General features: G+C 61.1%; 1 protein-coding gene across 1 annotated transcript in view; it reads right to left on the bottom strand.

Annotated features, from left to right (window-relative positions):
- COL22A1 (collagen type XXII alpha 1 chain) overlaps window positions 1-25,646 on the bottom strand; it is a 166,270-nt gene that overhangs the window by 64,753 nt on the left and 75,871 nt on the right. The window contains exons 22-31 of the mRNA XM_037166749.2: window positions 23,140-23,193; window positions 14,468-14,521; window positions 8,482-8,535; window positions 7,817-7,870; window positions 7,288-7,341; window positions 6,327-6,380; window positions 2,847-2,891; window positions 2,229-2,291; window positions 1,760-1,813; window positions 875-916 (exon numbers count right to left, since the gene is read on the bottom strand). Coding sequence (XP_037022644.2) covers window positions 875-916; window positions 1,760-1,813; window positions 2,229-2,291; window positions 2,847-2,891; window positions 6,327-6,380; window positions 7,288-7,341; window positions 7,817-7,870; window positions 8,482-8,535; window positions 14,468-14,521; window positions 23,140-23,193 — 528 coding nt within the window. The remainder of the gene's footprint in view (window positions 1-874; window positions 917-1,759; window positions 1,814-2,228; window positions 2,292-2,846; window positions 2,892-6,326; window positions 6,381-7,287; window positions 7,342-7,816; window positions 7,871-8,481; window positions 8,536-14,467; window positions 14,522-23,139; window positions 23,194-25,646) is intronic.

The following is a 25,646-nucleotide window of genomic DNA, read 5'->3' as shown; positions in this document are numbered from 1 at the left end:
CGGCGGAATGACACCCCACAAAACCACACGGTGAGGTCCCTGGTCACACTCTGTGCCTGGCAGCCCCCCATCTCCGGGCCTCCACGTGGAGACAGCTCCCTGGTCTGGCAGGCACCCGGCCAGTCCCTGGCCCCCACCCGTCAGGCCCAGCACTGCAGCCGCGATGCCCCACTCCCCTGGGGCTGCTGTCCGCAGAGCGGGACACCCGGGCTGGGGAGAGACGCTAACATGAAGATGTCCCACTCTGGGCCTCCGCACTTCTGCAGCGGTTCGCTCCTAGTGGGTACTCATGTACGGGGACCGGTCCTGCGCCGCGGCACAGTTTCAGCACACTCTCACTGGGGGTGTGTGAGACGGCTGGATGCGACAGGCACGGCTTTAACAGAGGAGGAAACCGAGTCCGGAGAGGGAAGTGATGGGGCTGAGACCACAGTGCTGGCGGGTGAGGGAGCCGTGGCTCAAGCCGACTTTTCCTCTGGCTCCGAAGCCCGAGTTCCCGCTCACGACTCAACCCCGACTCACACGCCTGCCCTCCTCCCGGCCGGCGGGGGGCAGGAGTCGGGATCGGGGCTCGTGGTGGTAGGTCTCACCCTGGGCCAGCCGCCAACTGCTTCCGAGTAATGGGGGGCACCTGTTCCCAGGGACTGGCTGACGTTCTGACCCACAGCGATGTGCTGGGTGGGTGGGCGAAATCGGTAAGCGTGGGCGGCCCTGAGAGAAGCTTACAGCCTGCCTTTTGGATTCTGAAACCTAGGCATCGGGCTGGCTGTTGACAGACTGTGACATGCGTGTTGACAACTAGGTGGCGAGTGTGGGAAGGGGTGCCCCGCCGCCTGAGGCGCTGAAAGGAGGGAGGGTTAGAAGCAGAACTTACGGCACTGGGCGATCCAGGGGGGCCCGCGGGACCAGCTTCGCCCTGGATGAGGGAACGAAAAGCACGTCACCAGCAACCCCGCCGACTCTGCCCGCCCGGGGGGCCCATCCCTGGGTGGCAGAATCTCTTGCTCTGCACCCGCCTGGGTGGATGGACGGACAGATGCCCATTATAAAGTGTTCAGACACGTAGAAGGCTCGAGGTTGAGAAGTACCCACGGCAAGGCACAGTCGAAAGGTTGCTCTAAGGCCTTATTTTGCACACTTTAACCAGAACCGGCTCTGACTGCCTATTTCTCTGGGGGAAAGAGAAGTGGGCCAGACCCCTTGGGAGCTGGAATGCAATTCTGCTCCGACCTCGGCAATTCTGCCAAAGCAATAAAGGGGCTTTATGGTCTCCCTGAGTCCTTTGCATGCTGGAAATGAGTTTCTCAACTGAAAACTGTATTTCTGAGAAGCCCCTGAGAGCAGCGGACCTGCGTGGCATCCACCCAAACCCTTTCCTCTCCGCACTCTCTATATGGACTGCAGGCCCCTTGGCCCCAGAGCAAGAATGGGGGTGGGGGGAGGCCCTCCTGGAGCTGAGGAAGACCAGGGCAAAGGAGAGCAAGCAGCTGGAGGGGAAGGGCACACACCTGGGGAGATGGAGGGGACCTGTGTGGGCGCTGTGCCAGAGGGGTGGACACAGGGCCCCTCGGTGGGCCGTTACCATCCTGGCTGCCAGCCAAGGCCCGGGGCGGCCAGAGAGCACACTCAGATTTCCACGGCTGGAACTCTACCTCCAAGAATAGGCCCCAGCCCTCTCTGCTACCGTGGGGAGCTCCCCCGCACAGGAGGGGGGCACGGCCACTATGGTCACTGATGGCAGGATGACAGCACCTCCTACCTTGTCACCGCGGTCACCTTTCTGTCCCGGGAGGCCCAGTTCACCTTTTGCTCCCTGCAGCAAAGGTAAAGCCAGAGAGAGTTGGAACCCTGGAGAGGCCCTTCCTTCTCTGTGACCTGCCCTTGCCCCTGAGCACGCTGCAGGTGACGCTGCGCCCAGGGACGCCCAGTTAGTAGGCATGAAGCACCTCACTCTCCAAGGGGCACCTGACAGACCACGCCCCCCACCCGTCCCACCCTTGTCCTCTGAAGAGGCTGCGCCCTTCCCACAGCGGTCTCTGGGCCACCGTCCTCTGATCCAGTTCATGGAGCAGAGAGGCCCAATCCTTTCCTCCCCCATAAACGCTGGGGAGAACCCCCTGATCCCTGCCCACTACCGCCCATCCCCCTGTTCACCGGGACGCCCCAGGGGGCTGCTCTCTAGGGACAGTGGGCACAGGCCTGGGGGGACGGGGGCTGCCGACCCTTACCTGTTGTCCTTTCTCTCCCCGCAGGCCCGGGAATCCTGGGTCACCTGGGAGCCCCGCCTGGCCCTGTGGAAACAACACGCCCTGTCCTCGGGCTCCTGGGGGGAGGCAGCTGTGCGCCAGCCCCCAGAGGTCTCTGGCTTGTGGGGTGACCCGGCAGTGCGTGGAGAAAGGGGGTTCTAGAGAAATGGCTCCAAGAGCCTTCTCTCTCGGGCTGTTCCCTCTCTTTCCAGGAACCCTGTTTGGCCCCTCTTGGTGTCTAACTCCTCGTCCTTCAGAAGTCAAACACAACGTCACCTCCTTGCCACCCGTCCTGACAGTCCCCAGGCCTCAGTGAGGGGTCTCTCCACCCCTCCCCACCGGTCACTGCGCCTGGTCAGCCTCTCTCTTCATTCATGGATGTGGCCCCAGGGCCAACAGCAGCGGAGGTGTAGGACATGCTGGTAAATTACTCGGTGAGTGAACAAATGCATGAGATGAAGGTACCGAGGCCCCGGAAGATGGCAGATATCGGCCTCATGTGTGTTAATGAACAAAAGCCTCGGATGAAGAAGGAAGGAAGGGAGGGAGGGAGGGAGGGAGGGAGGGAGGGAGGGAGGGAGGGAGGGAGGAAACACAGACCTTCTCTCCAGGCCGGCCTGCCAGGCCCTGCTCTCCAACCTCGCCCTGTGGGGGAGTAACAGACACCGGTTATCTTCCCTTCACACTCGCAGAGCTGGCTGTCGCCCCCTGCTGGCCCCGCACCCACAGCTCCCCCAGCCACGACCCCATATTCTCAAACAGGCCCCATGGCAACAGCCTGGGTCACTGGCCGCAGAAGCCAAGCGTCTCACATTTCTGGAGGGGCTTCCACATGCCCTGGTGTGGTTTCTGCTTCCCCCAGAGAAGAGGACATCTGGACATTCCCTCAGAGTCTGAGCAGGTGGGACTTGCTCACTTACTCTGAGCCTAAATGCTAACAATGCAAAACAATGGGGGGCCGAAACCTGCGACCTCATCCACGCCAATTCTACATCTCTCACGCCTCCGGGAAACCCGGGTCCCACGCCGGCTGCCATGACGGGGAAGCCGCTGGTGGACAGCTGCACGCCGGCCACCGTCCCTGTGGCTGTGCAGACACAGGCAACCCGGGGGCAGGCGGGCGAGGGCTTCACGCCCTCCCCCGAGGTGTGGCGGTGTGTTACAACAAAGGCCCATAAGGGGCGACGTTCTGCTAACACCCAAACTGATCTGAGAGGCCAGCCCCCAAGCAGGTGTACACTCTGGCTCTAGCAGGCTGGGTCAGGTCTGGTCCTCGGCCAGGAGGTTCCCGACCAGCGTTCTGTGTGTGGTCAGGTTGGAGTTCTGAACCCAGAGCATCGGCCGAGCTAGAAATTGCTGATCCAGGGGTGAGTGTGTGTGGGGAGGGGACTGTAGCTTCCAACCAACCACATGTCTTGAGAGTCACTAACTTCTTTGATGACAATTTCTGCCTAACATTCATGCCATTTGGTGGAAGCTTTGATGAAGATTTCCATAAGGAAATGTGGCTTCCTAGGGAGCGAGTGCGTGCATGAAAGAGTGGGTGGGTGAATGAATAAGCAAGTGAATGAATGAATGAGTGAGTGAATGCATAAGCAAGTGAATGAGTGAATGAGTGAGTAGTGAATGAATGAGCAAGCGAATGAATGAGTGAATGGGTGAATGAATGAATGAATGAATGAATGGGTGAATGAGTGAGTGCGTGAATGCAGGCATGAAGGAGTGAGTAGTGAATGAATGAGCAAGTGAATGAATGGGTGAACAATGGGTGAGCGGGCACTGGTAGCGAGGGCCAGCACCCCCATCACTCGCCAGAGGGGAGGGCAAAGAAAAAAGGAAGAGAAACAAGGAACTGGAGCATCCTTTCAGGTCCCTGCAGCTCTGGAATCAGCACACACAGAAATTGGAGTGGCACTCAAGCCGCCCGTCAGCCCTCAGCGCGCACAAGCACAGTGAGTCCGACCTGCTCTAGCCGGAACTGTGGAAATACCTGCCGTGCAAACTGTCACGTTAAATCTGCCTGGGTGGTGACGCCCTTGCAGTGGGAACTGCCCCACACGTGCTGAGGGAGCTGTGGGGGGCAGAGTGTGGTTAGAGAGCAACTTCCGGGGCCGTGGGCAGCGCCCCCCGAATCTGTGCTGTGAGCCCCAGCTGGCCGCAGCCCTGGGTGGCCTGGGATTCCCGCCCTGAGCCCGACAGGCCGGCGCCTCACCCGTCCTGCTGCCCAGCCCCACTGAGTGCACTCCTGAACCTGCCCTCCGCCTCCGTCTTCCCGGGAGATTCGCGTCTTCCATGGGCATTTTGTCAAAATAAAGTAACCAGGTCTCCAAAGCCAGAATATGTTGCAGAAGCACATCAGAAATGCAGAAATCCATAGTTTTGATTCTTCCAGAGAAATGCTTTACACGTACAGCACTAGAGATCGCACCCAAGTTGCACGTGAGCAGAACGGACACTCTGTGCGAACCTTTTGGCCATGAGCGATGCTCAGAAACATGAAGCCCAGCGACCGGAAGGCTGCAGAAATCCCCGGGGCACCTGTTTTCCCTCCCAATTCTCCTCCTCACCAACCGCCTTCACCTGCAGAGCCACACTCCGGGACCTCCACGGGGACCAAGTGCCCCTGCAGGCCACTCGCTGCGACGTTACCGTGAATACTGTATACGGGGCTGCCCAGAGTCGGAAAGAGCCCAGGCTGTCAGGTGTGGGCCTCCACACAACCAAGGACGTCAGGGTGAAAAGAGCAGAAACCTTCCCGGAAACAATGCACTTCCACTGGGTGCCGGGCGCCCCGAGACCGCCAGCTTCGGCCCCGCACAGCCACCCGGGCTCTTGGGCACAGACCACGGGAAATGACCCACAAGCCCATCTCAATGACTTGGGGATGCTAATAAGTATTTTTTTAAACATGCATGGTGACTTCAAAACACAAAGGGTCGCTGAGCTGGTCAGTGGCACTTGGAGGCCACACTGTGCACCAAGGGAGCCTGTGGGCTGAGTCCTCAGCACCCCAACCTGGAGACGGGGTGTCTGGGGTGCCCCCCCTACCTCTGAGTCCACCTGGGCAGGCGTGAGGTGCGACCCAACCTGTGCCCTTCTGCCCCGTCCCACCTGGTCTCCCGCAGAAGGACAGCTTCATGCAGAAGCCCTGGGCCAGCTCGGGGGTCTGAGCCCCGCGTCCCTGAGGGCAGGGTCATCCCTGGGGTGAGTCCAAGCCCAGCCTGTGCCCCCGCTGGGCTGACATTGACCCTCTATCCGGGATCCCTCACTGGGGACCCAGCAAGGGCCTGGCCCAGTCACTCCCTTACCTAGTTCACAGCCCAGGAGAGTGGGAAGCACAGTGTGGGGGGGGGGCGTGCCCCCCATGCAATCCCCTCCCCTGGGACAGGCTCCTTGAGCCGTAGCTGCATGCACACACATATACACACCACACACCACCAGGATCCTTCTTTATCTTCTCACTGCGTCTGGAGCCCAGGCCCAGCCTGAGACTCAGAGCTGAGGGCCTCCAGGCAAAAGGCAGCCCCGCGGCCCCTCGGGAAAGCCCACCGGGAAGCAGAGGGTCCTGGAAAGAGCCGGGACAGCAGCCCAAACCCAGCACCCAGGGTCCTCACACCCAAAGGAGGACCCTACTCCAAAGGGCACATGTAGAGGCCCCTGCCTCCCCTCGGGGCCACTGCCGCGCCCCCACCAGCAGGCAGCCCAGAGTTCGAGCCACTGGTAGCAGCAGCGGGTCCTGCCCTCGGGCTTTCCTGCAGGAGTCAGCCAGCATCCGGGTGGTGGGGGGAGGGGCGGTGGAGGGACAGCAAAGGGCAGGGGCAGGGGTCCAGGGGCGGAGAGGAGCCTCCCCTCCAGCTACAGGGGTCCCCCTGCCCCTCTGTCCTGCCGGTGCTGCCCCCCGTCACTGCCACGCCTGTGTTACATGTGCCACTGTCCCAGCTGGAGCCCCTTTTCAAGGACCCTGTTTCCAGCCCGATCCCAGCTGACCCTGACCATCCTGCCCCCCAGCTGAGGTGCCCACCCGTTCCCACAGACACCACGGAGGACCAGGAAGAAGTGGGGGCGCAGCCGAGTCCATACCCGCAGGCCGGGCTTCCCAGGCAGGCCGTCCTCCCCTCTGTCACCCGGCTGTCCCTGCAAGGAAAACAAAGCCAGGGTCACGGTCACACTCACGGGGTGGCTGGGCAGGCACAGGCTACCTCTCAGGCTGGGGGGAGAGAACCTGTGCTCAGGGGTGTTCGTGCCCATCATTCTACGGGACCACGGGGGTGGCATCGACCACTCTGACCACCCCAGGGTCCACGTTCCCGGCCCTACTGTGATTCTAGTCACAAAACCACAACTGAGTGGAAGTGGTGCTCTTGGCCTACTGAGTTTACAGTGAGAGAGATGTTACACAATTGGATTTAGATCACAGAGTCCACAGTGAGCCTTACCATCTGTCTGACAGCGTAAGGGAGCAGGATGGGGAACGTGTGCATGCCTGTAGAATTAGTTTAGACCCACACTCACTTTATGACTAAACCCTGAGTCTACCTGAGTCTGCTTATGGAGGAGGACAGGCGTTCTCTCCTAATAGTCAGGGCTGCCTTTTCAGGGCTGCCATTCAAATAATTACGTTCATTTTTTTAAAATATGTGTTGTGTTTGTCCACAGTTTGAAAACTGTCGATTTGCTTCCCAATGTTACGGTTTTTAACCTCTGATTCTTTTCCCCATAACCCTATGATAATGATTCCCTCTGGAATAGTTTTAAACTTGAAGTCTCTGATTATGTTAGTAAGAATCTCTGAAAGTTTTTTGTCCTTGTGAATAAGATAAACACATTTCTGACAACAGTTTTAGAGCCCACGGCTTCCAAACCCTTCCCAGTCACCTCTGAGGACGTGAACCTGCCCACACCTGACCTCGCAAATCCAAACATTTCCGAGTCCTGATCTGGGGCTTTGCAATCCAGTTATTTTAGAATCCCCCACGATTAAGAGTCTCTTTTCTTCTTGTGTTTTGGGCTCCCAAACCCGTGCCACCCGGAGGACACCAACCTTGGGTCCCGGTGGTCCCGGGAGTCCGTTCGGCCCGTCCTTGCCGGGTGGCCCCTGAGCAGGAGGGGAAAGAGCAGACAGAGGTGAGAGGCCAAGGGGAAGGCCGGTGCTGGGCAGTTTCCAGCCCGGAGCCGCGTGGGTGCTGGTGCCGGAACCACGGCCACCAGTGCTCTGTGGTCCTCCACCCCGGGGCCCAACTGCCACGCGCTGCCTGACCTGACTCGCCTCCACTGCCCTTTCTCCGGGGTCCGGCCCCTCCAGGGTCCGGGGCTGCGGGCGTCCCCCAGCCTGGCTCCCACCCGCCGGCCCACCAGAAACCCTTCCCGCAGGGCTTGGCCTCCACGGGCCACTGTGAGGAAGAGGGTGGTCCATGTCAGGGCCTCAGGTGTCCAACCCCCAGCCACACCTGCCGTCTGCCCTGGATGCCGATGCCAGGGAGGAAAGGGCGCCAGAGTCCCAGCTCTGGAAGCAGCCCTCACTCCTGACACGAGGCAAAGGGACACGGGGACAGAAGGGCAGGGATGCTCACCGCCTGCCCGGGGAGCCCGGGCTTTCCGGGGAAGCCGATCTCTCCAGGCAACCCCTGGGAAGGGAAGCACACACGGCCGTCAGTCCGACCACTTCAGAGGTCCTGCCCCACCCACCGTCCCGGACAGGCCCAGGCCCCAGGCTGCCACGAAGACACTTGGAGGGGGGGCTGTACCCCGGGGACATCTGGGCATCCTTGGTGTGGGCCACTGTGGAAAGCAGAGTCCCACTTGTCACACCGCTGGAGTGAGCTAACCTAGGGCTCGTCTGGTCTCCTTGGCCTGCTGGTGGGACAGCTGGCTCCACCCACAGGATTGCTGGGTCTGCCCGGGCGCTCTCCCCACCACTGCCTGCAGCAGGAAGCTCCCAGCTGCACCTGACCCGGGGGAGAGGACGCAGTGACCAACACCTAGGCTGGCTCCCTTGTGCCACGGAGCCCAGCCCCACACTGTTAGCAGACACGCCCAGGGGAAGGCGTCTCCTCCGACAAGGCCCAAGGGGCACCTCCCCTCCAAGAGGCTCAAGGGCCGGAGGGCGGGAGGCGGGCGGCTGCAGGTGGGCCTCGTGTGTAGGGGGTGGACACACACAAAGACGTTGTTTCTGCCACCCACAGGCCACCAAACCTCCACCTGTTGTGTGCCCCAGGAACAGCAGAGCCAGTCTTACCGGGGGGCCTCCAGGGCCAGGGGGGCCAGGGATGCCGGGTGGTCCTGGGGGGCCCTGTGAAGAAAGAGCGTGGAGTGGGTCACGGACATGCATGCAGCAGCCTCCTGGGGATGCTGTCCTTACAGAGAGGAGGAGCGGAGGGGACAGAGTGACAGGGTGGGGGGCTTCAGCTGCATTTGTAGTAACTTATTTTTTTTAGCAAAAAAGCATAAGCAAAAAACAAAGGTCTAAAGTCAAGTCTGCCGGTGTTACTGTGTCATCTGGGGGATGGGAATGTTCTGTGCTACATTTTAACTATGTGAGCCTTTAAAATAGATACACAGGCATGAGCACGTGTGCATGCTCACTCAGAGGGTTAATCCATCCATTCACACAGATCCCCCACCATGGTGGCTCCCGAACAGGACCAGCACCGAGCCACCAGGGTGAAGGACAGGCGGGGACCCCATCACAGGCCCCACGCAGGTTCCAGGAGGCGGAGCTCCAGCCTCAGCTGCTCAGAGTCCTCCCAGGTGCCCCCTCCTTCCTCACCTCCTTCCCCGGGGCCCCCTCCTCTGCAGTGGCCCCCAGACCCCCGGGTGGAATGACGCCTCACGCACTCCTCCATGCTCAGGGCCAGCGAGGCTGCGCTCATCTGACCCAGGACCCCGGAAGGCGGAGGCCCCTCTGGCTCGCTCTGCATCGCACTTCACCCAGCGACCACCCCAGGGCTCCGCACAGAGCAGGCTCTGTCGGTGTTGACCAGTCAGCCCAACTCTGAGGGGAGGGCCGTGCCCTCAGAGAGAACGTCATCACATCGCCACCAGAGGGCGGTAAAGACCTAAAAATGGCAAAGACTGCAGCTGCTGAAGACAGGTCCTGCTCTCTCCCCCTGGGGCACTCGCAAGCCCATGACAGGCACCGAAAGGGACCAGAGCTTTCTGGTGGCTCTGGACCTGTCTCTGCAGCTCACTTAGTCCTGGGGAGTCTTTGGGGGCAGCATCTACTTTTGTCTGAACACATCTGCTTTGAGCTGCAGCCACCAAGGAGCCAGACAGAGCTGGACTGTGGGTGGCCTGGGCAGGTACTCAGGCAGAGTCCCCCACTGGACGAGCGGGGGAGGGCACCAAAGAAGGCGCCCAGTCTCAGCCTATTGTCACTCAGCCGTGCGCCACCCACAGGCTGCTCCAGCACGGCTCTGCTCCCCTCTCCTGGCCAAGCAGCAGCCGGCAGGGAGCACAGGACCCCCTTCCTCCACACGGATGTCCCAGGCGCTGTCTTGACCGCAGGCTGACCTCCGAGGCTCCCGCAGCCTGCTCGGCCCCCAGAGTGTATCCGAGGTCCCTGCCCATCACGCGGCCTGCCCCTGCGGGCCACTCGGGTAGCTAGTGCTGCCCTCCTCACACCTCCAGGGAGGCTGCCGCCCTGGCATGTTCCGTCCACTCCACTGAGACCGGTCCAGGAGGTGGCTGCCGGGCAGCTGCGCGTGCTGGCCTCACTCCCCTTTCCCTTCCGTCCCCTGCAGACTCCTGCGGGCTGCATCCGCCAGCGGGCTCTAGGGTTCCACAGCGGTTAGGGGACCCAGGTCTCTAGTCATCACCTCCTGGAATTAGACCTCCCCGTGGGGCACTGATGGAACCGGTGCCCAGAGAGGGCAAGGGCTCCTCCTGAGGTCACACAGCCATCCTCTGATGTGGGTCCCCAGGGATCGGGCACCTGAGCAATCACCCACGGAGCCTGTCGTAAGCCCAGGTGCTCGGGCCCTTGTTCGGTCTCTGAGACACGGGTCCGGGACACATCTGACGGGCAGGGACTTGGGGAACACTCCCCAGGGAACTGTGGCGAGCCACCAGGCCCAGGAGTTACCCAGCTGGACCAACTCTACGCACCACCCCAACCGCTGATGATTCTACAAGCACAAGGCACCAGAAGGGACCCCTGAAAGGAAGCATAGCCCCCGCCCCCCATTTAAGATCCGCTGGGCTCTGGGCTCATGTTAGTCTTCACGCTGAGGAAAAGCTGGGACTGGAGGAAAACAAGCTGACATCGGACCAATCAGAGGCGATGGCCCTGGTCCCTCCTGCCTCCCCCGTGTGAAGTGTCAGCACTGCTGCGCCCGGGGACCTGGGCTCACCCCCGAGGGTCTCGGCCCACTCCACCGCCGAACACAGCGCTCTCTGAGAAGCCCGCCCGCACACAAAGCGGAACGGGCCCCGGGGTGAACACGGGCTGGAAGATGGGGTCCGCCTCCTCCGTCACCCACAGGCTCTGGCCCTGGGCTGAGCACAGGGTGGAGGGCTGGTGGCAGTCTGCTCGTTGGACGCCGAGAGCGCAGGAACAAGAGCAAACCCCCACACAGCGATCAGCCTGAGGAGTGCAGTGGCCTTTTGCAGAGAGGCAGCCGCTGGCAGCAGGTGCAGACAGCTGCAGGCGAGGAAACCGCCCCAGCCGGGGTCACAGGGCCCTTCGCAAGTACAGGGAGCTGCTTGCAAATCCAGGGGGCAAATGGAACCAGAACCGCATGGGGGGAGAGCAAACAGCAATCAGTATGCGATTTCAGCCACGTGGTCCCCTGGCACCCTCTGGACCCTGCTCCTAGGGCCACCGTGCCTTCTGATGGCCACCACCTGGGCCATGCTGGGTGGCCCTCAGCCCCTGCCCAGCCCCAGCAGCCCTCAGACGGAGCAGAACCTGGGGGGCCCCCGACAGGTGGGCAGGCGCAGGCTACTGCTATTTCCGGGAGGTAACTGGGAAGTCCAGACTTGGAGGCATATTCTTTTTTATTTTAAAAAATCCGTTTTGACAACTATTTTGAGCATTAAAAAACAACACAAGCAGCCGCACCAACCCAATACAGTGCATCTGCGGGGGACAGAGGGGCTCAGGTTGGAGGCGTGTGGACTAGAGCTGCCAATCAATCACCAAGGTGGACAAATTGCCAACCGGTGTGCGTGACAGGCCGCCTGGAGGGGGACGCGCACAAGGGTCCTGACCACGGACAAAATGCCCTGTCTGCTAGTTCAGCATTCGAATCACAGAAGATAAATTAGAAGGTTATTTTTAAACTCAAGCGGCTGGACTATTAATATCACTGTTAGAGCTGGCGATGACGGCAGGAGGGGAGGAAAAACCCAGTTTAAGAGGTCTGGGTCACCTCACGCTACCTGAATGGGCATCACCTCCCGGCGCCTCGGTCCCCCCAAAGGGGGGCCAGCCCCCAACACTGCGGCCAGGATTAGCAAGGGACTCGAGCTGACCCAGCAGGTGGGCAGCTTTCCCAAATGCGACTTCACTCTCTTATTAACAAACAGCGTCAGTCAATTAATCTATTTATTAATGAGAGTGACAAATTCGCCACTAGACCTAAATGTTAACAACAAAATAATGACTGTTTTAATTATTACTAATGAAAACAGCTAAGTAATGAATGACTCTACTTATTAATTAGTCATTCCAATTACTAATGAAACAATATTTGATCTTCCTAATGCCAGAGTGACCCAACAGCTATGTAATGAGATTAAGAATCATAATGATGCATAAATGACCAATTAACCTAATTATCATCAATAAATGAATGGCAAATAGTTGCTCCTAATAGCCACCTGGTTCTAATTGGAACAGATTTACGAAGCCGGAGAATTTGAAGATGCATGAAATTACTCCCACGAGTTAGCACGGCCGCCACCCTCCCTGTGCGGCCGGGAATCGGCTGCCTCTTCCCCTTGTGGGTCCTCCCCTCACTCTGGGGCCCCCTCGACAGCGGGTCCGTGGGGCCCCAGGCCCGCAAGCCCACCCAGCCCTCTAGGGCTGGCCCCTGGCCAGGCTGTGTTCCCACCCATGGGAGGCACTTCTGTCTGTCTGTCTGTCCATCCCTCTGGACAGCAGTGCCACGCAGGGCGGCCTTGGCAAATGCTGGAGCAGGCTTGACCCAGACGTCCATTTTTCTGGAAGGGCTGCTGGGATACGGAGGCCACCACCCATGGCGTCGTGAACATGCACATTTTAGTCTAAAACATCCTGGCAGCGACATTGTTCACCGTCCAGAGGAGCCACCAAAGCCATGTCACAGGGGGCCGCCCCAAGGCTCCCGGCAGCAGAGGCCGTGGGCTGGGTCCTCCCACCAAATGCCCAGCTAACCGAACCCCAGGCACCGTTCTTTGGACGGTAAGTGGGACGAGCTTTCTTTTCTCCCAGGTGGGTATGAGGAAGAGACACGATTGCGTATGAACAATGAAGTGACAGTAACAGAAACCAGAGACACAGGTCCCCCTTTCCTCCTCTCGTCCCTTAGATTCTGCTGCAACAGAACCAGCCTCGACTTTCTAGACCAGCAGAAGCACCGCCCTGGGGGCTCCCGGAGGGGGGCTGAGCACTGAGGGAGGAGAGTCCCAGAGCTGCACTCACTGGACGGTCCTGCTTCATCTCGGCTGCCTCCTGCCCCTTGGATATATGCTCCCCCCCGTCCCTCCCCTCGGGCACAGATAGGGCTCTCACAGGCCACCTCCCAGGGCTGGCGAGTCCTCACTAACTGTACTAACGGTGTTCAGTCGGTGACTCAGGGAACAAACATGTGGATGGCCAGCGGGGAAGCCTGGGCCAGGCCCACGGAAGGTGGCCATGCAGGTGCGTCCGCAGGAGCAAATCAGAGGAGGCACAGACGCCCGCCGTACCAGCACACGCCTCTCCGCGCAGGCGCCATCTGCACGAACCCGCCTTTGTGCCACTGGGAAGGGGTCAGGTCCGCGGCGCCAGGCAGGATGCACTACAAACGGTCTCTCTCCTGGTTCTGAACCACTGAGATCCCCCCAGATACCTGGGTGCCCCGTGTCTGCCAAAGTCCCAGCCTGCGAAAGCCCGGTCATAACTGCAACTACAGCCCGGTGCCTGGCACTCGGCAAGCGTTTGCTGAGGGAAAACATCCTCAGAAGTTAAACAGGAAGAAGGAATACGTGAGGTCTGTCCAGGAAAAGTCCAGCTGCTGCAAATTCACAGTTCGCACGATGTTGATCGGACCTGGCAGCCAAGGAGAGGGGGCTGGGATGCACATGTGTGAACAGTGACGACCTCACTGTGCTGGTCCGTGGGGACGGTAGATGCCATCTAGTGAGCATGTGCACTGTGTGGCCGTCACATCCAAAGAGACTGAGTGAGCAGAACATCGCATCTGCATCTCATTTTGTATCTGAGGGGTCTTGCCCTTCATCTGTGGAAGGGGGATGGTGACCCTGAGCCTCGCGGGGTGGCTGGGGGGTCCACCGGGGACCCCACTGATGGCATGTGTGGGAGGGAGGGAAGGGGCCCAGGGAGCTGGGCAAAGCACGGGCCGGAGGAGCCACACCGGAGCTGAGCCTGAGAGACGGTGAGAGTTAGAGGAGAACGGGGGTCTCTGTGACTGGAGCCCCACCCCCATCGTCTCACACACGGGGACACCGAGGCCGGCAGGAGGCCGGTGTCACAGGATGGCAGAGGTCAGACTGACAGCAGGACATGCGTCCCTCAGCCCTACTATAGGGACGGCCCTTTCGACTGTTCGCTCCCCCTCCCCCCCGGCCGAACCACTCCCAATTCTGAAATCGTGGTCTCGCTGCACCCCCGCCAGTACTGCCCACTCCTTGTCACCGGGGGCCAAGCCTACACGCGCACTGCTGACCGGCCCTGCCCGGTGGCGCTCCCAACCCCCTCCTCAGCCTGGCTCGCTGCTAAGCGTCCCTGGTCACAGTCCCAGTGCCCCGCCCACGTCCCCACCCTTTCCCTCTCTACACCCCCGGGCACTGCTTGCCTGCCCTCCCCAGCCCCTCCCTCCTCCAGGAGAGCCGACACTGGGCGCCCCCCCCACACGGGACGGACACATGGCGGGCAGGTGGCCAGGACAACGGGGGATGAGTGGCCTTTTGAGGAGGTGGCCACGCAAGATTCTGGTGACCGACCTGGGACGGCTGCCCACACATCCAATGACACATGGAGCAGCGTCACTGGGGGGAGGGAGCTTGGGGACAGTGGTTACCTGCGGCCCCGGAGATCCCAGCGTTCCAGGCGGGCCCGCGTCGCCCTTCTTGCCCTGTGTGCAGAAGAGAAGGCAGCGTCAGCAGGCAGGCCGGGGCGTCCGTGGCCGCGTCTCCGTGGAAACTGGGGGCTTTGTTTTCCCACCTCGACGCCAGACAGCCCCCCGGGGGGGGGGCGCTGCTGCGAGGCGTCACGGGACAGGGACCAGGCCCAGCCACGGGGAGTCCAGCTCGGCACCCCAGCCCTGCTGCCTCAGTGATTCTGGGCCCCAAATTCAAGGGGAACAGAGAGGGAAGACTGGCAACGCCCTCCGCATCCCATCCTCAGCCACGCAGCTCCTTTCCATGACAGGGACCAATGGCACCGGGTGCCACACCGTTCGGGGACGTTTCGGGTGTAGGTGAGCTGCACTCACACCCCCGCACACGCGTACACACCAGACACATGCACACCCACACATCACACATCACACACCACACACAGAGCGCTCCTGAGCCAGGACGACGTGGGGGACAGCGGGTGCAGTGAGGAAGGAACCACACGCCCGGGCCGCCTGCGGACTCGCTGGGGGACTGGCGGTCGGATTGAGAAGGCCCTCGCTCCACAGCCCCGAGTCGACGGTGCGGTGAGGCCCAGGCCAGAAGACGGTTCCTGGGTCGTCAGGAAAAATCCAAACCGTGGTGCCACAGACGCCCTCCGACGCGGGCCCAGCCCTGGGGCGCCCTGGGGCACCCCGTCTCGGCCCCGCTGAGCCCGCTGCTCAACCAGCTTCCGGGAACTGACCGCAGGGAGCTGAGAGCTCCTGTCTGCCACGCCCCAGCAACAGAAGCCAGACGTGGTCAGTGTCCCATCTAGACGGACCCCCCCACGGGCTTCCAGGGCATTCCACAGAGCGTCACCGGCTACGTTCACCTTGACGAAACCCTTCTCCCACAGGGTCAGTGGGACGGGCTGGTGAAGCATCGGGATCCAGAACCGGGTCTCAAGGTCACCATCTGGGGAAAGGCTGAGGCGAGTGAGTGACCGGGACATGGGGAGGGAGGTGGGAAGGGATCAGAGGGGAGGAGAAGGGGTGTGAAGGTCAAGGCTGCGACGGAGCAGAACTACTCGTTAAATGCCACTTGGGTTGGGGACGTATGGGTTCCCCCCTCACACGGTCCAGTACCTTCTGAGGGTCCTCTGGGACCCTGCCTCCCAGGTGTGGGATCTTACGTAATGACAGCACTGACACTCCGGGAGACCTCGAGGGTAAGGGAATCTGGAGAAGGCATGGGGTCGGGGCGGCGCCCACGCCAGGGAAGTCAGGAACCTTGTCTGGAAAAGGAGCAATGGGGGCCGGGAGCAGGGGTGGTGGGGAAGGGGGACGTGCCAGGACCGCACCTGGAGAAGTGGACGTCCTGAGAGTCCGGTTTTCAATAGAAAGGCGACCAGAGTCCAGAGACAGAAAAGAGTCAGACATTTGCGACTGTGGGGATGCCCTAGGGTGGCCTCTCCCCTAAGCAAGGCGTCCTTTTGCACGGCGTCCCCCAGAGAGAGAGCACGGTGGCACCTTTGGCCGGCCTGCAGCCACAGCCACACACCCAGTCCTTCCCCTCCAGACTTTCCTGGGCCAACCTATGCTGGCAGGTGACCCTTCCGGAAGGACGAGAGAAACCCGGTTCTAGCTGGGAACCCCGGCGCAGCGACTCCGGCAAGCCTTCGCAGCCCCGGCCCACGCTCTCCTCCACGAAGCAGCAGCTCCGGTGCGCTGCACAGACTGGCCCCCAAATCTGGCCTCCGAGACTCTGCCCACACTGCTGCCTCCGTCGGGAACCCCTCCCTCCAGCTCAGCTTGTCACAGTCCCGCCCCAGCCCAGTGCCACCTCTTCAGGAAGCCCCAGCAATCGGGAGGAATAATAGCAAAAGACGACAAACACACACACCTGAGACAGAAATTCCCCAAGGCCTCTGAGGGCTAAAGAGTTAGGCCTGCGGGCATGGGGCAGAGGCTCTCAGCAGGCGGTCACGAGGCTCAGCCGCTGACCGCCACCAACGGGGGTCACCACGCTCTCTCCCTGACCCTGCCCTCTGCAGGTCTGGACAGAGAAAGGAGCCCCAAATCTAAGGCAGGTGGGGAAGGGCGCCATGCAACTTGCTGAGTCTTAGTCTTGTCATGTGGAAAATCACAGTCATCGTCATCATCTGAAGAGAGAGCCGTGGGAGACATAATTCAGTATTTGAGGGGTGATTTGTGAAGCGTAATAAAGTGTCACCCAAATGTAACAGATCGTTATGAGCAGGAGGAGGAAGACGGTGGTGGTGATAATGAAGAAATGAGAACAGCAGGATTCCAGCCCCTCTGTGTCCCCATCGTGGGCGAGACCACGATGTCCCACAGACCTGGTTTCACAACGGCTGCCTCCTGCCAGCCCGGCGGCGGTTAAGGTGGTAACACTCACTGGGTCTGAGCACAGGACCTGACAGTAAGGGACACACAGCAGTGATGGGGGTGGTCACGGTGGTGCTGGTGCTGGTGGTGGAGATGGGGTGATAGTGGTAGTTTGGTGGATAATGGTGGTGGTGGTGTTGGTGGTGGCGATGGTGGTGGTGAAGAAGGTAGCTCTGGCAGTGAACGCAGCAGCGTTACGTAACCCCTGCATTTGGGTGTATTACTGGCTGTGGGGATTTGCTGGCCAAGGCAAGGTTCCCAGCAACGACTACCCCCTAACTATAAGCCTGCCTGTTGTTTTTCGTGCTCCCCAACACCGCATCCGGGCGTCTTTCACCGTGAGGGCGGATGATCCAAGCCATTCTAACTGTCAGGATGCGGATACGCCCCACACCGCCCGTCTGCCGCGGAGAAGGGGGCCTGCAAGTCCAGAACGGCGTTCCTCCCCCGCCAGGGCGCGTGAACACGGCCGCGTGAGGCCCAAGCGCAGTGAGGAGAACTGCTTGTGCAAGGGGTTCTCCCGCGGGCCGCGCAGTCTCCCGCTCAGCTCCGGTTCTCCCTGCCTCCAAATGTCAAACGTGATTACATTCTATCGGTGAGCGCCGAAACCAGGTGCTGTCCTCACATGAACCCTGGCCTCACGCCACGAACTGAATCAAACAGTAGCCTGAGATCCAAACGATGCTGTTACCATCTGGTAGCCCAGGAAAAGGCAGGAAACAAGGCTTGAAAAATCATAAAATGAAACAAATCCAACGCAGGCTGCCACCGACAAAAGACCGCCCGTGCCCCTCCCCCTGAGAGCACAAAAGGCAGGGCTGAGGCTCCTGGCGCTTTTGGCAGCAGGAGACCCTCGGCTCCGAGGACGGCAGCCCGTCCAAGGGTCTTCAGTCCGCCCCACAGAGCAGACTCTGCCACCACCGAGGAGTCCTCAAGCTCCTCCACAGCATCCGCCACACAGCGGCTCACGTCCAGCTCAGGACTCTGCGGTCACGTGCACACACACACACACACACACCCTGCGGCAGAGATAGTGCCGGTTCAGAGCTGGGCACACGGGGGTGCAACACTTGCCCACCATGTATAATCCCTGGGACAAGGTAGTTTGAGTCCCACCTTTAAGTCCTGGTTTTCTCATTTGCGGAAGGGGCTTAACACTGCCACCCACCCTGAGATCCCGGAGAGAATGAAGTGGGAAGTTGGAGCGGCGACAGTTTCCTGGCCGAGAGTCTGCTGACCACGATTTCCTTCCAGCCTCTGTGAGCTCTGCACCTTCACGGAGAGATTCTGCTTTTTAAAACACAGTCTTAAAGTGGCTGACACAGGCCGGCAAATGAGGAGGCACTCGGGGGTCGCACCATTTTTAGAAAGAAGGGGAGCATCATGTTTGAGAGGGTCAACAATAGTTCTCCCTTCTGAAGAGAGAGAAGAAAAAGCAGGCACAGCGAAAACGACCATGGGAACCGAAGGGTTTGTCGCTGGCTGCGGGAAGAGCAATGACAGAGGCCTGGGTGGCCTTGAGCAGGCTGGCAGTAGGTCTTTCTGGGCAACAGATCACTCGCTCTCAGGCTCGGGAACCCCTTCCAGCGTGGTGGTCCCACGGCTTAGGTGGTCCGTATTCTACACTGAGTTTCAATGCCTGACAACACAGGATTCTCTCAAACAACACAACTTCTTTTCCTTTTTGTCTAAGAAGCGGAGAGGATATCCAGCAGACGGGGTGGGACTCGGCACCTGGGACGAGGTCACGGCAGAAACAAAGGTGCAGCAAGGACCCAGCGCCCTCCTTTGAAACCGGACACTCGTGTTGGAGGCCAGCACCCGGGGGGCCAGGACGCCCGGTTCTGGGCCCTGAACTTCACCCACCACCCGGCCGTGTCGGCCTCAAGTGCAACTCGCACACGCGTCACACTAACTGTGCCAGATGTGCGTGAACGACTACATAGTTGTGCATAGTTACACGTGTGTGTTTCACATTTTTACACTGCACGCACGTGTGTGGTAGGCGAGAGGCCCCCTCCACGTTCTCACAGACTCCAGGTCCAGGCAGAAACCGAAGCAGGCACATCCTCAGGCAGGGAAGCCCTCTCTCTGCGGAAGTTGAGACGTTCTGCCATCGGAACGACAGGACGCCTGTCTGGGGGCGGATGGTTAGGGCGCCACTGGATTTGGGGGGGAAGAACCAGCCCCCTGGAAGCTGGGGAGGGTTCGGATGCTTAGTAGCCCTGAGCCAGGCGGGTTCCCCTTTGGAACATGGGGGTTCAGAAGCCACCGTAGCACCACCTGCTTCAGCCGTGCCTGCTGCCTGGCTCAGACCGGCAGGAGGACAGGGGGCGCCCACGGAGAAAGGCAGCACCGTCTCCACCTTCCTAAGGCAGGGGCCCAGCCGGGCACCACTGCCTAACATCGTCCAGCAGGGGGCAGCGTGCAGCTCCCAAGGCTGCACCCAAGGCTCAGAGGGCGGCTGGCTCTGGCCCTCCCCTTTCCCTGTCCTGGTGGAAAAATACCAGCTTTGTCCCCGTGAGTGTATTTACCTGGCCGGGATCGCACTGCCTGCCTGCAGCTAACCTCTGCAACAAAGGGCCCACATCCCTCTCCCTGCCCAGAGGTCCAACCTCCACTCGCGATTCCCAGGTCCCCGTGGCCTCATGGTCCCACCTCCGCCCTGGTCACCGCCCGGGCGTGCGCAGTGACACGGAGGAACTCTGTCTCCACTGACGCTGATGCGGAGGAAGGCACAGGTCACCGTAAGGGAAGAAGAGGGGGGTTTCTTCCGTTAGTCGCTGTCTGGTTTTCCTGGCTCAGCCAGAGGCTCAGGGCCAGCGGGAATGTCAGCGGGGCCTCGGCTCGGCTTTGCCACAGGTGCGGCCACTGACCCGGCGAAACCCACAGGCCAAAACAAAGCCCGAGTCAAGGAACCCACAATGACCCCCGGAGGGCCAGGGGTCCCTGCAGACACGCTTGGTCACCGTCCTCCATTCAGGTCACCAGGGGAAGCAGGACAAGAGAGGGTCCCCTGTGCTCCAGGTCATCGCCCTGGCTGTCATCGCCCTGCCTGGAGACTCCTGGCTCACAGCTCCTGCCAGACACCGGGTCCTTCACGCCACGAGCCCTGCCTTTGCTTCAACGGGGTCCCACCGTCCGGCCAGCCTCTGCCCTGCTCTGGGCCACCACCCTTCCCTTTGGTCACGGGGTCATCTCCTAACGGGCCTCTTCCCCTGCCACCTGTTCCCCTCCCGGCAGCCACACCGAGGCATTTGGAGCATAAACCAGGCCATGCCACTCCTGCACCCCAATCCAGCCGTGACCTGGCTGCGCCCAGAAATGTGTGAGGCGGTCGGGGGAAGTCAGGACACGAGGCAGACATACGATGAGAGGCTTCATAGATTTAGGCCGGGGGATGGCACAAGGGTTTGGCTTCTTTCCCGTGTCCTGTTCTCTGAGTGACACGTGTGGAAGTATGCAGAGACGGGGATGTGACATGTGACATGTCTGACCAACCCAGAGTGACAGATGTGGGCACTGGGGTAAATGAAGTGATTTAACCAGTGATTTGATGGTGTTTAAATGGGTTTCAGGTCTGCGGGGCTTCATTTCACTCTTCTCCCTAATTTTGTAGACGTTTAACTTTCCCATAACATTCGATGGCCCCGCGTGTCACACACAGTAAAAGCCACAATCCTCGCCGTGGCCCACGAGGCCCAGCGTGAACCGGATCCCCATCTTCCTGACCCCGCCTCCTCCTGTCAGGCCCGAGTTTGCCGCCACCACCAGGTCTCCGGGCTCAAACAACCTGGCAAGCGCTGCCCCGGACACTTTCCTCTGCCTCTTGTGCTGCCCCCTGGCTCGGCGCCCCCGGCTCAGCGTGTCCGACCCCCTCACCTCCCGGGAGCCTGCTCCAAGGTGACTTTCTCAGTGGGGATGTCCCACACTGTCTATTTAAACGCCGACTGTTGTGCCAGGTGTGCAAACATCACCAGGCAGGGATCTCTATTCTTCCTGCCCCACTTGCCTAAAACAATGATACCCAGAGCCCACAGATGCTGAAGAAATACGTGTTGAATGGATGAAACTGTGGAAGGAAGGAAGGAAAGGGGAGAAGATGGGGGGGGAGACAAACAGCAAAGATGATAAAAATAAACAGAAAAGGGAAGGACGGGGGGTCACCGGCCCCCGTGTGAAGCGGGCAGAGCTGCACCCCCGCCGAGTCCGCGCCCTCCGTTCCGGAGGACAGGGAGTCCGGACAGGCGCTGACGCCTGCCACAGATCATCCTCCCTGCGGCACTTCCTGCGCCCCCGGCAATTCCTGCTGGCACCAGCTCACTCCAGCAAGGCCACTTCTGATGCCACCTGTCCCCAGCGCCCACCCCCTCTCTCAGTGCCATCCCTCTGTGAGACCCCTGTCCCCTCGGGGCTGTGAGCTCATGGAGGATGAGACCTTCACGGCCCCGGAGACTTCAGAAGCGCTTCGCCCGGTGCCGGTGCAGCAGAAGCACAGCTGGGCTTTGTGGACAGATGGACACGTGGAAGGAGGGGAAGAAGGAAGAAGCCAGGCCCCAGAGACAGCCAGTCCAGGGAAGCCTCCGCCGCCCCCTGTGGCCGGTCCCCTCCGAGGTCCTGCCCTGCCCTGGTGGGAGGGAGCATGGAAGCGCTTTCCCAGGAGCCAGCAGCTCAGTAAACACGGCCCCTCCCGTCCTTTCCCACCTCCACCTGGCAGCTCCCCGGGTCTGCCTGCTCCTCAGGTCTCCATCCTGGTGCGCTTCTCCAAGGCCCTGGCCACAGTCAGGGGTGGGCGCTGCACAGCAGTGGCTTGGGCATCGCTCTTAGGAATAAGGGTGTTGCTGGGGATGACAAGTGCCACCCTGGGGAGCAATGGGCACTTCTGGGGGGCCAAGAAGTCATGGGCAAGGAGGCATGGCCCTCGACAAGCCAGCTCCAGGTAAGATGGGTCTGTCCCCCAAACAAGACCCACTCGGGGAAAGATGCCGATTACACAGCCCCTCCAGTTGTCCCCGCATCGGGGTCCCACCCACCATCCAACACCCCACCAGGAAAAGTCATGCGGTGGCAGCTCAGTGCCAGATGAGGCCCAGCCCCGCTGCGCACCAGCTGCGCGATGCACAGAACTGCCGCCGAGCATGTTGGGAGAACGGAGGCCGCGGCAGCCGCCCCATCTCACTGACCTCCCAGGTGGAGCCACACCGGGTAGGAAGCTTCCCCTCTGCAACAAAGTCAGCGGGCTTACATCTACACAGGGACCCCCAGGGTCACACAGCTGCCAAGAAGGGAACAGCTGCATCTCCCTGCAAAGCCCAGGATGGCCCCACTGCACAGAACAGAGGGCAACCTGGCCCGACCCATCTGCCTGGCAGGGAAGTGGAGACGGGCTCTGTCCGAGGCCACGACCCTGGTTCATACCCATGGGCCAGCGGTCACCTGGCCTCCAGACCTCGGGGCGGTGAGCTCGCTGCCCCAGGGCTGCCCACATCCCCCAGCACAGCGGTCCCCCGGGCTGTTCCCTGTGCGAACTGGGAGAGGGAGCGACACCTTCCGTGTAGGCCAGCAAATATGGACTGGAGTCCCCCCCAGGCCAGGCTCCCTGCTGAGGGCTGGGGCGCAGAGTCGACGGTCAGCCCCCATCTCCTGCAGGGATGCCAGGGAGGGCACCGCCACACCCCTCGATCACATGACCCCTTAACCACAACACCCCTCAGAGCACGTGACCTTGTGTCAGACTCTGAGCTCCCCGTCGGACGCGTGAGGCCTGTCCAGTCTGGACAGGACGGGGGTGAAGTAGGGGTCAGTGGAGTCCACGAGGCCGTGGGAGGCTCGGCGACCACGTGGGCGCTGAGAGTGGTCGCCAGCCTGCGGGCAGCTCTCTACCCCCCAGCACCCAGGTGTCTCATCTCCCTCAAGACCTGGCTGCAGCGTCACCCGTCCCAGGAGCCCTGGCCTCCCCCAGGTTGGGTCGGTCAGCCAGGCTCCCCCTGTCCGTGTTCTCTCCACACTGGGCCTCCTTCTGCGGGGCCTCTGCTCACACGTGGGCAGATGACAAGCTCATGCCCCCTCCCCAGAGCCTGACGCAGGGCTGAACACACAGAAGGTCTGAAGCCATGTCCAGAGGACTCAATCTACCCTTCGATCCGCCCTTTTCCACTCACGAGCTGGCTTCCCTCCCTGGGTCCGAGCTGTTGAACGGGACCAGATGGGTGAGTCGGACACGGCAGGGAAGACAGGCTACTTACCCGGAGCCCTTGCAAACCGGGAGGTCCGTCCTTGCCTTCTGGACCCATCAGACCCTTCCGAGGGGAGAGAGAACAGAAGGAGACACTGGTAAATCCAGGGCTGGACGCCGCGGCCCGGCCCTCGCACTCCCTGGGCAGGGAGACGCCAGCCCGTTCCAATGGGGAGCCCGGGAGGTCAGGCGGGAGAAAACACCCTGTTCCCTCCGTCTATGGGACTTCAGACCCTACCTGACCACGTGTGAGACGCAGGCAACACCGCGCCCACTTTAAAGGTGGGAAGTGAGGACCACAGGCCCTGCCTTCGTGCTCTGTGTGAGTGCACACAAAAGCAGCGTCTGGAGCCCCAGCGTCTCAGCTCCGAGCCCTCTGCTCTTCCCCAGGCTCAGCGAGAACTGGCGGGGTCATCCGATTCCCAGGCAACGGTGATGTGCCATACAGGAGGGTCGGCCCAAATAAGTGACATTGTCTAAAAAGATCACTTCCAGTGAGCAAGACCATCGGTCGGCACCGGGAGGGGTCATACGCACCTAATTCAAGCCCTGTCCCCAGTCCCCACACCACGCACCTGCACCGTGACCTCAGACCTCCATCCCCGAGCCTCAGTGAGCTCATCTCTGGGTGAGGATGCTGTGTCTCACCCACCTGCCAAGCCGGTGCGAACCACAAGAAGAACAGGCACTAAATCCCTGACACGGCGCCCAGGCGGCCTGACAGTGTGTGATTCGCGCCCGGATGGGGGCTCGCAGAAGTAGGCATGGCCCGTGAGCCGGCCAGTGAGACCCTCCGAGTTCGCTGTGACTCTACCAATAGCGTGCGGTGCACCGTGGCCAGAAACACCCCCTCTGCCCTCCAGTGTCCTCCTCTTCGACGAATGTCCTCGCCACACAAGCATCTGCTGTTGCCAGACTCTGCGTCACTAGTGAGGGACCACGTCTACACCCAAGGCCCTCTCTCCAAACCACTCCGTGGACATGAACATGGAAACAGACCAACGGCAGTGATCCAAGGTTTCCACCTCCCTCCCTCCGAGGGTTCCTCTGCTGCCCTTGGGGCACACAGGGAGGCGAGACCCCGCAGCAGTGGCAGGAAACGCCACTGGCTCTCTTTCGAGACTCAGCCAGGCACTGCCCCACTGCCTGAGCCAGCCTGGCCTGGGGAAGGATGCAAGGGGCAGGTCTCCTCAGCAGCCCCAGGGTTTGGGGGAAGGTGGGGTGTGCTCTTCCCACCCCAAAACAGGAGACCCTTTCCTCTCACTGGCATCACTAACACACACTCCGCATTTTCCATTCCCAGTGGAAGCACTGACCCCAGATTCCCCGCTGGAGTCAATCCAATGAGCAGTTAGGGAGCAAGTGTTGTGGGGAAGGCCCCGGGCTAGTGCTGCTGGGGACCCGAAGGGGCAGACGAAGCCGTGGGAGTCGGGGCTGGGGCTGCACAGAGCGCCACCCTGCACGCCAGCTCCCTGAAGCCCCGTAGCACGCTCATGGGGAGAGGATGATGGTGGCGATGATGAAGGTGGTGGTGATCTCGAGGGGGAAGTGAAGTAACAGAGGACCAGAGAGGTCACGTCATGCCACCAAGGCTCAAGGCCAGGTGCCGGGAGACCTGCGACCTGAAACCAGAGGTCCTGGCTCCTGATGCCAAGGGCCTTCCTCGGCCGCATGGCTCCTCACGAGAGCACACGGCGGTCAACTCCCACCTGAATCCACGCTGTGGGCCCCTCCCTACACGTGTGCACAGCAGACTCTGGGTTTGGGGCTGGGAGAGGTCTTGGCCTTGGTCTTACGCTGACCCTCTCACCGGCCTGCTGTCCCCCATTAACTGGGGCTGCAGGGGGAGGCCACTGGCTGTTTTGTCTGACTCCTTCCAAGGGGGGTTTCATCACCAACACCACGTGTGCAGCTACATCCAGTCTAGGAAGAGCACCCAGCCCAGGGGCCGCCCTTCGGGAGCCCGGCCAGCTCCGCGGGGCCGCGGGCTGACGGCTGGGCCCTCCCCCCTGGCTCGCTGCCCGCTGGTCTGGAGCAACCACAGGAGCAGGGAGATTGGCAGTTGCGTCGTTCGGGTCTCCTTCGGTAAACCAGGAGACTGTCCCCGCGGTTTCACCCCATCACCAGCCTCCCTATTTTGCTTGACGTGAAGTAGGGAGCACAAATGTGTGAAGCTCCTTCCTCTTCTCCCCCCTCACGAGCATCACAGTGGGAGGGGCGCCCACTGTTGCACCCCGGATCCCGGAGTGCGGGCGGCTGCCCCCTGAGTGAGCTGGCCGGGCTCTGCCGGCTTGCTCCTCCTCCCCGGGCACCGGGAAGTGAAGGGACTCCCGTCACACTTGTCAGGAAGCAACGGGGCTGACACGCAGCTCGGGGTTCAAGGCTCAGCGCCACTTCTCACCAGGCGTGTGCCTCTGCACCAGCGGCCTCACCGGCAAGAGCGGAAAACACAGCTTCCCCCGTGCGGGCTTCACGCACACGCCTCTGCCTGTGAGAACACACTACAGGGCAGACGCT

The sequence above is a fragment of the Artibeus jamaicensis genome, unplaced genomic scaffold, assembly GCF_021234435.1.
Source record: "Artibeus jamaicensis isolate MK-2021 breed Jamaican fruit bat unplaced genomic scaffold, CSHL_Jam_final scaffold_916, whole genome shotgun sequence".
In the NCBI taxonomy this organism is placed as follows: Eukaryota; Metazoa; Chordata; class Mammalia; order Chiroptera; family Phyllostomidae; genus Artibeus; species Artibeus jamaicensis.
This window is presented reverse-complemented; position numbering and strand designations above follow the sequence as displayed.